Source organism: Salvelinus alpinus, chromosome 3 (genome assembly GCF_045679555.1).
Source record: "Salvelinus alpinus chromosome 3, SLU_Salpinus.1, whole genome shotgun sequence".
Lineage (NCBI taxonomy): Eukaryota > Metazoa > Chordata > Actinopteri > Salmoniformes > Salmonidae > Salvelinus > Salvelinus alpinus.
This window is the reverse complement of record NC_092088.1, coordinates 66,800,665-66,819,551: the sequence shown is the minus strand read 5'-3', so window position 1 is coordinate 66,819,551 and position 18,887 is coordinate 66,800,665. Positions and strand designations below refer to the sequence as shown.

The window sequence follows — 18,887 nt, the reverse complement described above, 5'->3', positions numbered from 1 at the left end:
CTGATGTGCAGGGTGTGTGTATGTATGTCTTTGTTTGTGGGTGCGTGTGTGTTTGTGAGAAAGAGAGAGAGAGAGCAGGGCGGACAAATGTACTTTAATGGCTGTGGTGATCGACTCAATTGGGAAACTATGCAGAGAATGTGCAGTGTGTGCCCAGAACTGGTGGTTTAGTCATCTTTCTGCTCTCCTCTCGCTATGAAATGACCCCAAAACAAGATGGCTGCTCAGTAGTCAGTGATCATAGTCCATTTGTAAGCACCAACTCTATCAGCACAGGCAATTAACCGTCATGATAATAAGGTGTGTGTGCATGCGAGTGAGTGAGTGAATCAAAGCTAGATTCCGGTCTGACAGCAAAAGTGGATGTTCCATGTCTCAAGCAAGGCTCATCATCACGTGAGGCTGCAACACTACTTCTAACTCTTCTGCTTTCTGATGATAGGATGTTAGGGGGTGAGGAAATGCAGATAATATACAGAAGCTGTGCCCAGAGGAGATGTGTAGCAATACCAGGGCACGAGAATTGTGAAAGTGACAGCTTAGTTGGTACACACTCACACATACAAATGCATTTGCTGGTACACAGCTTCTCAAACACACACAGGTAATCACACACAGACGCAACCTCCCATTGCTGTTTTTCTCAGTCCATGGTGAGATTTTACAACCACTTTAGTTACCGAAATGTATGAATCGTAAATGTAAATAAGGATGTTTTATGAATGTTGAGGAAAAAGCTTTTGTCACTTGGAGCAATAGCACCACCGTGTGGCAGACAAGACAGAGAGCAAAACAGTTGGCTAAAACAGACCTGGCAACCAGAGGGGTATACTAGAAAGCCATTTCAATGAGATACACAGAGTTACACACATACACCTTAGCCAAATACATTTAAACTCAGTTTTTCACAATTCCTGACATTTAATCCTAGTAAAAATTCCCTGTCTAAGGTCAGTTAGGATCACCACTTTATTTTAATTATGTGAAATGTCAGAATAATAGTAGAGAGAATGATTTATTTCAGATTTAATTTCTTTCATCACATTCCCAGTGGATCAGAAGTTTACATACACTCAATTAGTATTTGGTAGCATTGCCTTTACATTGTTTAACTTGGGTCAAACGTTTCCGGTAGCCTTCTACAAGCTTCCCACAATAAATTGGGTGAATTTTGGCCCATTCCTCCTCCTGAGCTGGTGTAACTGAGTCAGGTTTGTAAGCCTCTTTGCTCGCACACACTTTTTCAGTTCTGCCCACAAATTTTCTATATGATTGAGGTCAAGGCTTTGTGATGGCCACTCCAATACCTTGACTTTGTTGTCCTTAAGCCATTTAGCCACAACTTTGGAAGTATGCTTGGGGTCATTGTCCATTTGGAAGACCCATTTGCAACCAAGCTTTAACTTCCTGACTGATGTCTTGAGATGTTGCTTCAATATATCCACATAATTTTCATGATGCCATCTCTTTTGTGAAGTGCACCAGTCTCTCCTGCAGCAAAGCACCCCCACAACATGATGCTGCCACCCCCGTGCTTCACGGTTGGGATGGTGTTCTTCAGCTTGCAAGCCTCCCCCTTTTTCCTCCGAACATAACGATGGTCATTATGGTCAAACAGTTCTATTTTTGTTTAATCAGACCAGAGGACATTTCTCCAAAAAGTACGATATTTTTCCCCATGTGCAATTGCAAACCGTAGTTTGGCTTTTTTATGGCGGTTTTGGAGCAGTGGCTTCTTCCTTGCTGAGCGGCCTTTCAGGTTATGTCGATATAGGACTCGTTTTACTGTGGATATAGATCATTTTGTACCTGTTTCCTCGAGCATCTTCACAAGGTCCTTTGCTGTTGTTCTGGAATTGATTTGCACTTTTCACACCAAAGTACGTTCATCTCTAGGAGACATACTTGTGGAGGTCTACAATTCTTGGCTGATTTCTTTTGATTTCCCCATGATGTCAAGCAAAGAGGCACTGAGTTTGAAGGTAGGCCTTGAAATACATCCACAGGTACACCTCCAATTGACTCAAATGATGTCAATTAGCCTATCAGAAGCTTCTAAAGCCATTACATTTTCTGGAATTTTCCAAGCTGTTTAAATGACTTTAAAGTCAAGTTAGTGTATGTACATTTCTTACCCACTGGAATTGTGATACAGTGAATTATAAGTGAAATAATTTGTCTGGAAAAATTGTTGGAAAAATGACTTGTGTCATGCACAAAGTTGATGTCCTAACCGACTGGCCAAAACTATGGTTTGTTAACAAGAAATTTGTGGAGTGGTTGAAAAACGGGTTTTAATGACTCCAACCTAAGTGTATGTAAACTTCCGTATAGTCATAGTATGATTTGATCAGCAACACACATCTGCAATGCACACAGGTAAAACACACACAGGTAATCACAGACAGGTAATCACAGACACACACACACACACACACACACACACACACACACACACACACCAAGGATGGCATCCCTCAGTTGGAGGGGCATTTGATTTCTATAGGAGGACCCATTTCTTTCACGGGACCTCCTGTGTGCACGTGAACATTTTGTTAATGGGTATTATAATAAAGACCATAGGCAACTTGTGAGTTTCAAATTTGGGCAAGCTTACAATTTATCCTACAATTTCCACCTATCTGCGTGTCTGTTATGATTAACTATTCACCCCCCAAAGCCAATACTTTGTAGAGCCACCTTTTGCAGCAATTACAGCTGCAAGTCTCTTGGGGTATGTCTCTATAAGCTTGGCACATCTAGCCACAAAGCACATCCTTCAAGCTGGATGAGTTCCGCTGGTGTACAGCAATCTTTAGAGGCAGCTGTTTATCATTGTCTCTGATTGGGGATCATATTTAGGCAGCCATTACCCCATTGTGCTTTGTGGGATCTTGACTATGTATAGTTGCCTGTTAGCACTATTGTTAGCGTCACATTTCGGTTAGAGATTTATTGTTTTTGTTTTGCTGTGAGTTTCACCTAGTAATAAAAAGATGTGGAACCCAGATCACGCTGCGCTTTGGTCCACTCATTATAACGATCGTGACATATGCACACACAACTTTTCCTGTTTTTATTTTGAATAATTTTAAAAAACCAAGTTATTTTTTATATTCTAACTTCACCGATTTGGACTATTTTGTGTATGTCCATTACCTGAAATCTGAATAAAAATCTATTTAAATTACAGGTTGTAATGCAACAAAATAGGAAAAACGCCAAGGTGGATGTATACTTTTGCAAGGCCAATGCAGCGTATGCAACTAACTAAGTAAAACACATAGACCTAAAGCCGACAAATAAAAACAGTAGAAAGTATCCTGATGAAAATGCAGGTTCTTTCAATTGCATTAATGTCTCTACTCCGCCTGTCTGCCTCCCATTTGATCTGTCTTGACTTGAGCTATCTCTAGTGGAGTGCAACATTATATCAATTCAACAGGTTGGTGTGTTCGAGCTGCACGCTCCATCAAAGTTATCAGGACAGAAAAACCACACACATGATCACAGCTCACATGGAGCACTCCAAACAAAAGACAATTAAAACATTGACAAAACTCCCAAATGATGGTTATGAAATAAACCAAAGTTGTTTCTCACACGTGTAGCAGGTTGTGAACTCTGCATACAACGTTTCCACTCTGAGAATGAGAATGGTAAATGACTGTAATACAAGCATTAACATAAATTAATTTAACCAAATGACGGCGATTAACGGTATATTTAGTAGGCCTACTGGTTATTTTTGGGGAATTTATAAAAATGTACAAAACAGTCAAAGGGCAAACAATTCACACAATGACACAATGAGTGTGCAAGGGTTGGCAGGAGACAGCGGAGCACATTCTGGACATTTGCCACACACCCCTCCCCTTCTTCTTGTCTCAACATTTTAAAATATACTCAAGACACATTATCTTCACACATAGATGCTTTTCACTGACAGCCGCAACTCAGTAACCATCTAGGCCTATTGCTACCCACGCTGCCCAAATAGGCATTTTTATTGTACCTTTATTTAACTAGGCAAGTCAGTTAAGAACAAATTCTTATTTACAATGACGGCCTACCCCGGCCAAACCTAACCCGGACGACCCTGGGTCAATTTGCGTCGCCCTATGGGACTCCCAATCACGGCCGGTAGTGACGCCTCTAGCCCTAGGACTATGCACTTGTGATTTGAAACAATCCACTGCTATTTAAAAAAAAAATAAGCTAGTGATCCTCTGTGGCTAAGTCAAGCTCTCTGGTAAAGTATTTTATTTAGACAGTAGTAATTATATAATTTTGGCAAAACATCAATTTACTTTAGGGGAAGACAGCATCTGAACAGTGTATATAATGACGAGATGCTCATGTCTCCACCCTAACAATGCGTGTCGTTGTCCCAAAGGTGGGAATGCAGGCATATTATGCCCATAGAAACACATTGGGTTTATTCAGGACACATTTTGGCGAGAGTGACTCATCTCGTTTCGCCTCCTCTCTGCTGGAACTAGCGAGCGAAACAGCGCCTCTCTGTCTGACTATATCTAGCCCATGCATCTGACGCTGTTCGGCCAGAAAAAGTATGACATGCCATACTCCTTTTGTACAGACAGCATCAGATACATGGTCTACTCGTAAGGAGACACAGGGGCGCTGTTGCGCTCACTTTAAATGCTTTATCTGAGATTGATGCATCTTTCTGTTGGTGCGCGTCTCAAATTTGACCGAGACGCGCAATATTTAAATATTTTATTTAGAGTGGCATGGAGGTACGGGTAGGGCGGGCCAGGCTCCCTAGGCCCCGCCCATAATGCCGGCCCTGACACACGCACAAACCCCAACCATCTGCGTGCAACTGCTTTTAGCAGGAGAAAACATTTGATCTTTCTCTCATTTTAGACAAAGAACAGAAAAACGCAACACATTGTGTCTGGCGGTTTCTATATTTTTTCTTCCTCTTCCTCTCACCTCTCCCTTTTAGCTGTGTTGGTTGGCATGACAACCATGTTTGATTAATTTGTGAGAAGTGTTTGGGGTGGATGGATGGTGAGCTAGAGAGAGGGAGGAAGAGAGAGAGGTTGTGTTCACTCCCTGGACCACATACTGCATTTTATAGTAGAAACATCTCTATCTCATTTTTGATAATGAGATACCTAATTGAAACAGGTGACCAGGACCAGGCCAGTGGTAACTGTGCTTTGTTCTTTTGACACAGTTAAAAATGTTCTGTTCAATTTCCCACCAGGGCTCTTTACAGCGAGGAAGAGCTTTTTACTCAAAATCATAATGAGGAATAGCTTTTTTCTCAAAATGTATTTTTTTAACGCTTTTAGTGTGTGTACTAGAGGAGGCTGGTAGGCCGAGCTATAGGAGGACCGGCTCATTGTGATGGCTGGAATAGAATAAAAGGAATGGTACCAATCACACCTAACATATGGAAAAAGTGTGTGGGACTCCGTTCCATTGATTCCATTCCAGCCATTACAATGAGCCTGTCCTCCTATAGCTCCTCCCACCAGGCTCCTCTGGTGTGTACTTTACTGTATTTATACTTGGGATGCCGCTTTTCAACAGTAAATGTAAGAAAAATTACTGGACGACTTCTTTAAAGGGAAATTTCTGATTGAGACGACATATGCAGCACCGTGAAAGTGTTCTTCGTGAATGTGGGAGCATTGCCTTTTAAAGGTGCATAGCCAACAAAGTATGATCTGATTGAATACCGGCTTGACTCTATGGTTGTTTGTTTTGCGTGTGTGCGCGTGTGTGCATGTGGGTTAATGTGTGTGTGTGTGGTATATACAGTATGTGTGGCTTGGGAAGGGGACAAAGTCACAGACTCTATTCTTCAGACATTATGACTTGTTCTTAGTTGAAGCGTCACTTTGTCCTTGAAAGTAAAATAATTCAGGCTTTTGATTGGCAATAGAAAATACATTTACTTTGAAAATTAGATCGAGGCCTTTCCAAGTAGGTCCTCCATACATAAGTGTGTATGTGTGTCTTTTTCTTTTCTCCCTCTATCTCAAACTACTCATTTTCAGAAGTTGGCTCTCTAGAGATGAAACCTAGAGCCTTAGGCCTGTAGGGGCCAAGGAGAGTGCTAGTTGTTTGAGGTCAGGGGCAGTCAAGGTTGGGGTAGAGGAGGGAAGTGGTTGAGACAGGTTGAAGGCAGCCACAAAGGAACTACACTGGAAATTTCAGAAATAATTTGAATGGGAAAGGAGAGAAGAAGAACAGAGAGGAGAGAGAGAAGAGGAGGAGAGAAGAGAATATGTGAAAGAAGATTGAGCAAAGGGAAAAGAAAGAGGGAGTGAATGATACAACAAAGAGGAGGGGAGGGCAGAAGACAGTACACTAGTAAAAAGTGAACCCATTATAAAGGGTGTTGTTGGTGGGAATGCTACTAGGAGATAGCAAGAGAGCGATAAAAAGAAAGAAAGAGAGGAAGGAAGAAGGGTGTTGGGCATACAGACAGAGAGAAGGAAAGAATTGTGAGTGTGTGTGTGTTCTGGCCTCGTATCCTTGATGGTACATGTCAGTGGAGGCTCTTCAGAGGAGGAAGGGGAGGACCATCCTCCTCAATGAATTTCATAAAAATAGTTATCCTTTTTAGATAAAACTATACTAAATATAACCATGTCACTAAATAACTGATTAAAACACACTATTTTGTAAAGAAGGTCTACAGTAACCTCAACAGCAGTCTGAAGAGTAGCACCATGGTGTAGCCAGAGGACAGCTATCTTCCATCCTCCTCTGCGTACATTGACTTCAATACAAAACCTAGGAGGCTCATTGTTCTCACCCCATTCCATAGACTTACACAGTAATTATGACAACTTCCGGAGGAAGAGCTCTTTCAGCATGAACTGACATTTTGTCCACCCAATCAAAGGATCAGATAATTAATCTAGTACTGAAGGCATAAGCTACAGCTAGCTAGCACTGCAGTGTATAAAATGTGGTAAGTAGTTGACTCAAAGAGAGAGAAAGACAATAGTTTAACAGTTTTGAACGAATGGATTTCTTCCAAAATGAAAGAGAAGCAAGAGAGAAATAGAGAGAGTTATTACGTAATGTTTTTTCACTTTCAGTTTCTCTTACTTAGCTAGCAAATGCAGCTCGCTACTTTAGCCTGCTGAAACACCCTGCTCAAACAGAGGGATGCTAAGTTAGCTAGCTGGCTATGACTTTCCAACACAACACTGGAACTCTTTCAGTGGTAAGCTTTTGGTATCACTAAACTCAGCAAAAGAAGAAACAGTCCTCTCACTGTCAACTGCGTTTATTTTTCCCAACTTAACATGTGTAAATATTTGTAGGAACATAACAAGATTCAACAACTGAGACATAAACTGATCGAGTTCCACAGACATGTGACTAACAGAAATGGAATAATGTGTCCCTGAACAAAGCGGGGGTCAAAATCAAAAGTAACAGTCAGTATCTGGTGTGGCCACCAGCTGCATTAAGTACTGCAGTGCATCTTCTCCTCATGGACTGCACCAGATTTGCCAGTTCTTGCTGTGAGATGTTACCCCACTCTTCCACCAAGGCACCTGCAAGTTCCTGGACATTTCTGGGGGTAATGGCTCTAGCCCTCACCCTCCGATCCAACAGGTCCCAAACGTGCTCAATGGGATTGAGATCTGGGCTCTTCGCTGGCCATGGCAGAACACTGACATTCCTGTCTTGCAGGAAATCACGCACAGAACGAGCAGTATGGCTGGTAGCATTGTCATGCTGGAGGGTCATGTCAGGATGAGCCTGCAGGAAGGGTACCACAAGGGTACCACATGAGGGAGGTGTTTTCGCCTGTAACGCACAGCATTGAGATTGCATGCAATGACAACAAGCTTAGTCCGATGATATTGTGACACACCGCCCCAGACCGTGACGGACCCTCCACCTTCAAATCGATCCTGCTCCAGAGTACAGGCCTCAGTGTTAATGCTCATTCCTTCAATGATAAACACAAATCCGAACATCACCCCTGGTGAGACAAAACCGCGACTCGTCAGTGAAGAGCACTTTTTGCCAGTCCTGTCTGGTCCAGCGATGGTGGTTTTGTGCCCATAGGCGACGTTGTTGCCGGTGATGTCTGGTGAGGATCTGCCTTACAACAGGCCTACAAGCCCTCAGTCCAGCCTCTCTCAGCCTATTGTGGACAGTCTGAGCACTGAATGAGGGATTGTGCGTTCCTGGTGTAACTCGGGCAGTTGTTGTTGCCATCCTGTACCTGTCCCGCATGTGTGATGTTCGGATGTACTGATCCTGTGCAGGTGTTGTTACATGTGGTCTGCCACTGCGAGAAAGATCAGCTGTCCGTCCTGTCTCCCTTTGCAATTTATTGCCCTGGCCACATCTGCAGCCCTCATGCCCCCTTGCAGCATGCCTAAGGCACGTTCACGCAAATGAACAGGTACCCTGGGCATATTTCTTTTGGTGTTTTTCAGAGTCAGTAGAACGGCCTCTTTAGTGTCCTAAGTTTTCATAACATCATTGCCTACCGTCTGTAAGCTGTTAGTGTCTTAACAACCGTTCCACAGGTGCATGTTCATGAATTGTTTATGGTTCATTGAACAAGCATGGGAAACAGTGTTTAAACCCTTTACAATGAAGATCTGTGATTTTTTTTTTGATTTTTACAAATTATCTTTGAAAGACAAGGTCCTGAAAAAGGGACGTTTCTTTTTTTGCTGAGTTTAATTTATTGCCGCTGGTGTAACTGTTTACTGACTGTCCACTAATTTTACTGCATGATTGTAGCAGGTTTACTAACGCGTTGGTTCTATTATCTATGCTGACTATGATGTTACTTTAGCTAATATAATGACAACGATGTAGCCTGTGTGTAGCGATTTGGCTTGGAGAGGTGTTTTCGCCTGGTCACATACTGCTGATGTGTCGTGCATTGAAGTCCACAAGCGAAGGGATGAGGTGAGAGGAGACCGCATAGATGCGAGAAGGAATACAACATGGCTGCTATGAAAGTGAACTGTGTTTAAATGTGATCAGGGGAGTATTCATTCCACCGATTCTATTGAAAAAAAAATCTTAAATTGAAGCAAACGGAACAAAACAGGGATAAACATACCTGGATTTGTCCAATAGAAACTCTTGTTAGATGCAGGCAAGAGTGTGCAAGGCGGTATTGAATGTCACTGTCTGTCCATGTGTCACTGTCTGTCACCTCAAATCTTTCTCTCGACCTGTGTGCACCTACATTGTAAACTTTCATTCATAGGCTAGGTTGTAGCAACCTCAAGATGGGTATAGGGAAAATTTGAGTATCATGTAGGAGCCTAAACCTATTGCTGTTACATTGAACTGGGTACATGGAATATGAATGAGAGTCATCCAATATGCTGTAATAGAAATAAGGCCATGCTCATTGGAAAACAAATTGTCCTCCCTCATCTTAAACGGCACTGACCGGCACTGGTACATGTATGATTGTAAGTGCTGTATATAGCCATTATGTGTGTGTGTGTGTGCAGTACCTATAGTGTGACTTGGATGCCTAGCAGGTCTGAGTGGGGGATTCTGATGTGTGTGTGGGTGGGTGTGAAACAGGAGGTATGTTTATGAGTTTGTATGAGTGGAGCAGCAGGTGTGTGTGTGTGTGCGCGCACGCGCGTCTGCATGTGTGTGTGTCTAATATGTCATCAGCTCTAAGAATATCTCAGCAACTGCTAGAGAGAGAGGGTGCTGGAGAGTGTGTGTAAGCAGCACCTTGAAAAATATAGAGGTCAAGTGAATGGATGAGATTGAAGAGGAGAGAGAGCAAGGGGATTACAGAAAAAGAGAACGTACTAATTGTATAGTCAGTTAGTGTGTGGCAGAGGAGGGGAGAGAGCACTGGAGTCTGGAAAGCTGAACCTAGAGAGGATGCCTCACTTTTGTGATTCATAAACTTATGCGTGAAGGGGGGGCTGCCTGGAGGGACAGAGAGAGACACAAGAAGAGAGAGGACAGCGAAAAGAGGAGAGACGCTAAGAACATTGGGGCTCTTAGCTTCAACACCTAGTTCAACTCACACAGACCACACACACACAGTGCAATGATGGGGACGGTTAGTGAGCTGTGTGCCTCCAGTTTCCAGACTTTTCTTTGTCCAACATCAAGACCTGCAGCAACTCAAGGTAAGTCACCCCTCACCTCTGATCATCAAGGACAACACAAAAAAGCTGAACAACTTATTTCCTGCCGGCCAAAACAAGAGGACCACAATGGAAATAAGTTGATCAACTTTTGTCTGTTATCCGCAATGATTTTAAATACATTGTTTTCAGATGTGTAGTTGAATTGTGTTTTTAAATTGTCAAATAAATCAACACATTTCAAGAGAGAGAGAGAAAGTGTGTCTGAGTGTGAGATGAGTCTTTATCTTTATTTTTGTCTCGCTTTTCCCCCCTCTCTCTTTCCCGCTCTGTCATTTCTTTCTTCAAAGCCAAACTCTGTAAATAAAGTTGTAATTCAAGCACAAAGCTGCCAAGTCCCTCTCCACTTCCATCCTGTTTATCGGTTTCTCTTCTCAAGTGCAAGTGATATAAAACACCAAATATATAATTACATGTTTACTGTGAGCAATTGCTAACAGTGAATATGTAATTACATTTTTATTACATTTACATTTTGGTCATTTAGCAGACGCTGTTATCCAGAGTGAATTATAGTCAGTGTATTAAACTAAGGTAAACAAGAATATAGCAAGTAAAAAGATTGTGTTACTGTTACCGTGAATGTTGTAGTTAAGCAGGCTACTTGCAGGTATATATTTGTATTAGAAAATACCAAAAACATGTATTCTACTGTAATTAAACTGTTAGAAAATAGGCTACATGAATTGTAGTTCAGGCCAGTGAATTACAAATTACAAAATAGGTATTGAAAGTATTGAAATACCTAATATACTGTACTGTACTGTATTGCCTGTCGTTGACACTAGCTACCTGCACTGTAAATCTGCAACAGTTTACTTACCACTGTGCTTCCAGTAATGCACTGTACATTCTAGAAATACAGCATGTTACTGTAATCAGGTGTTCCAGGAATATGCTGGCAATTTGTGTTACAGTAAAGGTCCCGTAAATCTACAGTAATTTACTGGCTTCTGTGCTGCCAGTAATTTACTTTAAATGTACAGTAACCTGCTGCCTACTGTGCTGCCAGTAATTTACTGTAAAAATTAAAGGATTTTTTTATTACAGTGAATCTTTTGCTGACTAAGAGCTTACACAAGATATTTTCAGATTTTCAACCGAGTATGGCAGGTAAGCATTACTCTATATACATATACTTAATGTGATATGTTGCTGAACAACTGGGAACTATTTTCTCTCTTTCTTTTGTATGTACTGTATCATAGCACGGTAATAAAGGGAGAGAACACACTCGACTCTTACCCTCTTGCAAAAGAAAGGGTGCCTGGAACCAAAATAATGATCACATCAAAAGTGAAAAAGGCTAGCATTGTTTTAAAGTACTAGTAAAGAGATTAAAGTAATACAAATATGTATTTAACATGTTTGTTCTACATAATGGTTGCCTTCCTGCCCGATAACATTGCAGATGCTTTCCAAGCCTTACAATGCCTGCATAGGTATTTCAAATACCATCTATAAGCTAACCATATGATATAGAAATCTGGTGCCCGACAGCACCAGACAGCATGTATTAAATGTGTAATATCAGGCTAACAGCAATGTATGCTAACAAGATGCTATGTAGGCTAGCAGTGCAATGGAAGCAGTACAGAGACAGGTATGGCATAGGGCCTACATTGTGGCTAATGGCATCACAGGTTTAGCAGGCTAAACGTAGCACTCAATATAAACAATATAGGCAACAAGTAGCATTAGCAGAGCTGGGCTAACAGTGTTGGCTAGTTAACACAGTATACAGTATATCAATTAACAGTTGGCTAGAGTCAAGGCTCGAAATAAACTTTTTTATTTGGTAGCACAGGTGCTCCTAACGTTGAAAAGTAAGGAGCACCAGACCAAATTTAGGAGCACGATAATATAAATATTTTTTTACTGCAAATGACTGTCCTATCATTCTTTCTTAATGTAGAATGTAACATACAAAACTGAACACTGATTGTATTCAAAAGTGCAACAGCAAATATATTTATAAAGTTTAGGCGACAAAACCTTTATGCATTTAAAAGTACAGTTAACAGATAATGATAATGATAATAATAATAATAGAAAACTATGTAACTAATAATGTTAATGTTGTAACAAGGCAACATGCTGACTATTAACTGACACTTGGATAATGTAATAAATGTTTAGTCTCCTCTCACAATAACTAATACATTTCTTTGATCTAGAATTTAGCTAATAAATCAACTTGTTTTTGGGGTTAGGGTTTAGGGTAGGAACGTCCCAAGGATCCCGGATGGCACTAATCCTCTTCCCAGATAGTGTCCTCAATGGTGCCAATAATGTTTGCGAAGGACACCTCATTTTCATATGTCGGGTTGATTTGTAATCCATTATTTTTCTGGGTGAGTAACTTGGGTCTGAATTTGGTTACAGCCTCTTTGGCAATGCAATAAACAGTGTTAAATTTAATCTCCAGCTCAGTTAGCTCTGCCTGTTGACCGGCTTGGGCTGCCACCTGTTGCCTGTCAAATACGGCTACCTGGTAGTAGACATATTGATGTTGCTCCAGCCTTGGCTACTGATCATGACTCTCATTGCCATTATATTACACATAAGAGTCATTGGAAGAAGGCGTCTTCTGTATGAGGGAGTTTTGATGTTGAATATTAACACGTTAAAAGGTTAAATTAATACACACCTTTTATAGGGTTACGGTTAGTGTTCCCCACGGCCATATCTCCATGTTACAGCACTTGTTTACGGGAAACAGACGGAAGACAGAGGCAACCTTCTGTGCTAATTAGCTATCTAGCGTGCTCCGAACACCTGTGTGTAAGTATAAGTGTATCGGAAGTGAAGTTTCATTGGTTGGAGGCACCCATAGCTGTATGGATCTGTGCACAACTGCTACAGCAAGTGTGTCTTTTTTATTTGAATAATTATTTATCGCTGATGAAAGATAAGGGCTAGAAAGATATGATATGTTTCGAAAGCCGTATTGCAAGCGATGACCTTTCTAAATGTTAAACCACAGCGTCGGTGTAACAGCAGCCTTCCTCCTCTTCACGAGAAGAGAGTGGGTGAGGGTGTAACAGGGATCGGACCAACACGCAGCGTAGCCAGTGCTCAACATGTTTAATAAAACGATAAACAGTGAACACTTACAACGAATACAAAATAACAAATGTGGCAAACCGATACAGCCCTATCTGGTGCAGAGAAAACACAAAGACAGGAAACAACCACCCACAAACCCCAACACAAAACAAGCCACCTATATATGATTCCCAATCAGAGACAACACAAAACACCTGCCTCTGATTGAGAACCATATTAGGCCAAACATAGAAACAGACAAACTAGACACACAACATAGAATGCCCACCCAGCTCACGTCCTGACCAAACACTAAAACAAGCAAAACACACAAGAACTATGGTCAGAACGTGACAGTCGGGATTGTAGTTCACATGAGCCAGTCGTGGGCGAAACTAACCACTGAAAACTGTAGGGAAAGGCAGAATGCCACCTAGAGTTTTGGAGAGCTACTCCAGTCCCTGCCCCAATGCACTTGTCCCCGCACTTTATGTACTTTTGGCTTATGTTATGTTTTTTATTGGACAACTTTTTTAGCCGCACGGTGCTCCCTAAACAAAAGTACTGGTCACGGGGGCAAAAATTTGGTCACACTTTAGAGCCATGGCTCGGGTACCGGGTGGCTAGTATAGGCAACAGTGGTGAACTAGCACGATAGGCTAGTAGGCTGCAGGCTGTGGGTTGTATCACACAATAGACCAGTATATACAATGGGCTAGCATGCTAAGCCAGGCCATCGGCTAGCAGTAGCGGACAGTATATACAGGGGGCTAGCACGCCATAATTGATTCACTACTTTAAGGCCACACCCAAAAACCAATGTGTAATTCTAAACTAGTATAACACTTTTATCATTGCTATTTTAATTTTACATCCTGTATTTTTCTTTCTACAGATGACGTCGATATGAGATGAGAATGACTAAAGAGGAGACAGGACCACAGTTTAAAGCCTGTGCATGCCTGCTATGCTTCTATCCCGTTGACTCCAGAGTACAACCAGATGAGAATGTTGTTGCTCCAGGAACCAACGGTAGCTTGTTTGTTGCTGGGCTACTATTTGGCTGAAACATACAGTATCAAGTTTCAAATCAAATCAAGTTTATTTTATATAGCCCTTCGTACATCAGCTAATATCTCAAAGTGCTGTACAGAAACCCAGCCTAAAACCCCAAACAGCAAGCAATGCAGGTGTAGAAGCACGGTGGCTAGGAAAAACTCCCTAGAAAGGCCAAAACCTAGGAAGAAACCTAGAGAGGAACCAGGCTATGAGGGGTGGCCAGTCCTCTTCTGGCTGTGCCGGGTGGAGATTATAACAGAACTATGCCAAGATGTTCAAAATGTTCATAAGTGACAAGCATGGTCAAATAATAATCATGAATAATTTTCAGTTGGCTTTTCATAGCCGATCATTAAGAGTTGAAAATAGCAGGTCTGGGACAGGTGGCGGTTCCATAACCGCAGGCTATGGCCAGTAAATGGCATATGTCCCAGCTACTTGATGTATTGAGAACTAGATTGGACTACAGTATTTTAGCTTTTTTACTATAGATTTTAGGGTAGGTTTTGCAGTTTTTTATATATATATATATATATATATATATATACACTGAACAAAAATATAAATGCAACATGTAAAGTGTTGGTTCAATGCTGCAGAAATGTGTTGGTACCCTTCCCCAGATCTGTGCCTCGACACAATACTGTATTGGGGCTCTACGGACAATTCCTTCAACCTCATGGTTTGATTTTTGCTCTGGCATGCACTGTCAACAGTGGCACCTTTTATAGACAGGTGTGCGCCTTTCCAAATAATGTCCAATCAATTGAATTTACCATTGGTGGACTCCAATCAAGTTGTAGAAATATCTCAAGGATTATCAATGGAAACAGGATGCACCTGAGCTCAATTTCAAGTATCATAGCAAAGGGTCTGAAAACGTATATAAATAAGGTATTTCTGTTTTAAATTTTTAATACATTTGCAAAGAAATATATAATTTTTTATCAGTTTTAGAGTAAGGCTGTAACCTAACAAAATGTGGAAAAAGTCAAGGGGTCTGAATAATTTCAGAATGCACTGTATATATACACTGAACAAAAATCGAAACGCAACATGTAAAGTGTTGGTCCCATGTTTCATGAGCTGAAGTAAAAGATCCCTGAAAATGTCAATAAGCACAAAAAGCTTATTTCTCAAAATGTTTGTGCACAAATTTGTTTACATCCCTGTTAATGAGCATTTCTCCATTGCCAAGTGAATACATTCTCCAGACAGGTGTGGTATATCAAGAAGATGATTAAACAGAATGATCATTGGCCTTTTATTGTGCTGGGGACAATCAAAGGTCACTCTAAAATGTGCAGTTTTGTCACACAACACAATGCCACAGATGTCTCAAGTTTTGAGAGAGTGTGCAATTGACATACTGACTGCAGGAATGTCCACCAGAGCTGTTACCAGAGAATTTAATGTCATTTCTCTACCATAAGCCTTCTCCAATGTTGTTTTAGAGAATTTGGCCGTACATCCAACTGGCCTCACAACCGCAGACCACGTGTATGGCGTCATATGGGCGAGTGGTTTGCTGATGTCAACATTGTGAACAGAGTGCCCCATAGTGGCGGTTATGGTATGGGCAGGCATAAGCTATTGACCATGAACACAATTGTATTTTATCGATGGCAATTTGAATGCACAGAGATACCATGACGAGATCCTGAGGGCCATTGTGGTGCCATTCACCCTCTGCAATCCCCTCACGTCTCAGCATTATAATGCACGGAGTAAGGTCTCAAGGATCTGTACACAATTTATGGAAGCTGAAAAATTCTCAGTTCTTCCATGGCCTGCATTCTCACCAGACATGTCACCCATTGAGCATGTTTGGGATGGTCTGGATCAACATGTACGACTGTGTGTTCCTATTACGGACAATATCCAGCAACTTCGCACAGCCATTGAAGAGGAGTGGGACAACGTTCCACTGGCCACAACCAACAGCCTGATTAACTCCATGCAATCAACAGCCTGATCAACTCTATGCAATCAACAGCCTGTCACGCTGCATGAGGCAAATGATGGTCACACCAGATACTGACTGGTTTTCTGATCCACGCCCCTACTTTTAAAAAAAGGTATCTGTGACCAACAGATGCATGTCTGTATTCCCAGTCATGTGAAATCCATAGATTAGGGTCTAATGAATTTATTTAAATTGACTGATTTCCTTACATGAACTGTATCTCAGTAAAATCTTCAAAATTGTTGCATGTTATGTGCATGTTGTGTTTATATTTTTGTTCAGTGTATATATAATAATACTTTCAGGTCTATATTCCTGCCTATAGGAATAGGGGCTTCTGTTTGTTCTGTACGTGGATATGTGTTTTCAACCAAACTGAACAATACAATGTCATATACACACCAAAAAATGAAGGTTCCTCAAGGGTTCTTTGGGAAAGGTGATGGTTCTATGTGAATCCATAATGACTCAAATAAACCTTTGAGCTCTTCAATGGTTCTTTACATTCCACAAAATGGCTATTTTCTCCCTGAGTGATAATTAAATGTAGAGGAGGCGGCTCATTAGAATATTTTGGTGCGTGATTTGTGCACAGTTCTTTTTGTGCTACCGTGAGAGTGTCTTTCCAGTTTATTTAATGTGTTGTGTACACTGAATGCACAAAACGTTAAGAATACCTGCTCTTTTCATTAAAATTGACCTACCAGGTGAATCCAGGTGAAAGCTATGATCCCTTATTGATGTCACTTGTTAAATCATCTTCAATCAGTGCAGATGAAGGGGAGGAGACACGTTAAAGACGGATTTTTAAGCCTTGAGTCAATTGAGACATGGATTGTGTATGTATGCCATTCAGATGGTAATTGGGCAAGACAAAGGATTTAAATGCCTTTGAACGGGGTATGGTAGTAGGTTCCAGGTGTATCGGTGTGTGTCAAGAACTGCAAAGCTGTTGGGTTTTTCACGCTCAACGGTTTCCGTGTGTATCAAAAATGTTCCACCACCGAAAGGACATCCAGCCAATTTGACATAACTGTGGGAGCATTGGAGTCAAAACGGTGCCAACATCTTTGTGGAATGCTTTCGACACCTTGTAGAGTCCTTGCCCTGATGAATTGGGGCTGTTCTGAGGGCAGAAGGGGGGGTACAACTCAATAATAGGAAGACATTCTTAATGTTTTGAACACTCAGAGTATGTGGAATCATAATGACTCAAAGGTCTTCAATGGTCTTCAAAAAGCATAATGGCGCCGGAGGGGATGGCTGCCCTTTTATGGGCTTTTAACCAATTGTGCTATTTTGTATGTTTTTTTGCATTGTTTGTAACTTATTTTGTATATAATGTTGCTGATACTGTCTCTTATGTGCCGCAGCAGTCTAAGGCACTGCATCTCAATGCAAGAAGTGTCACTACAGTCCCTGGTTCAAATCCAGGCTGTATCACATCCGGCTGTGATTGGGAGTCCCATAGGGCGGCGCACAATTGGCCCAGCGTCATCCGGATTTGGCCGGAGTAGGCGGTCATTGTAAATAAGAATTTGTTCTTAACTTGCCTAGTTGAATAAAGGTTAAATAAAATAAAAAATAAAAAATATGACCGAAAAGAGCTTCTGGATATCAGCAATTACTCACCTCGACATGGACAAAGATTTTTTCTTTAATGAGTCTGATGCGAAGGATATACTTTTGCAGGCTCAAATCCCCATCATTCGCATGAAGAAAAGATGGAGATACAGGGGGTGCAAATCCAGGTACCTTGTGAGAATTCGTTGGCGAGTGGGTAACCCGCCTCTACCATCCGTTCTATTGGTCAACGTGCAATCACTGGAGAATAAACTGGATGACCTCAGTTCGAGACTATCCTACCAATGGGACATTTAAACACTGTAATATCTTATGTTTCACCGAGTGGTGGCTGAATATAGACTTGGCTGGGTTTTCCGTGCATTGGCAGGACAGAATTGCTACGTCCGGTAAGACGAGGGGTGGTGGTGTGTGTCTATTTGTCAATAACAGCTGGTGCGCGATGTCTAATATTAAGGAAGTCTTACCTAATGATAAGCTGTAGACCACACAATCTACCATCTATATTTTTCGTAGCCGTCTATTTACCACCACATACCGATGCTGGCACTAAGATCGCACTCAACGAACTGTATAAATCCATAAGCAAACAAGAAAATGCTCATCTAGAAGCGGCGCTCCTAGTGGCCGGGGACTTTAATGCGTTTTACCTAATTTCTACCAGCATGTCATCTGCAACCAGAGGAAAAATAACTCTAGACCACCTTTACTCCACACACAGAGACACGTACAAAGCTTTACCTCACCCTCCATTTGGCAAATCTGACCATAATTACATCCTCCTGATTCCTGCTTACAAGCAAAAGCAGGAAGTACTGGTGACTCGCTCAATACGGAAGTGGTCAGATGACACGGATGCTAAGCTACAGGACAGTTTTGTTAGCACTGACAGGAATATGTTCCCCGGATTCATCCAATGGCATTGAGAAGTATAACACCTCAGTCACCGGCTTCATCAATAAGTGCATCGAACACATCGTCCCCACAGTGACCGTAAGCACACATCCCAACCAGAAGCTACGGAATACAGGCAACATCCGCACTGAGCTAAAGGCTAGAGCTGCCGCTTTGAA

The 18,887-nt window shown here is 41.6% G+C and overlaps 1 protein-coding gene across 1 annotated transcript in view; it reads left to right on the top strand.

Moving 5' to 3' along the window:
* The first annotated feature begins 9,797 nt into the window (after positions 1–9,797).
* The window catches only part of LOC139571186 (cytohesin-1-like), a 62,846-nt gene continuing 53,756 nt past the window's right edge, over positions 9,798–18,887 (top strand). Inside the window, exon 1 of the mRNA XM_071393802.1 lies at positions 9,798–10,139. Coding sequence (XP_071249903.1) covers positions 10,058–10,139 — 82 coding nt within the window. The 5' untranslated portion in view covers positions 9,798–10,057. The remainder of the gene's footprint in view (positions 10,140–18,887) is intronic.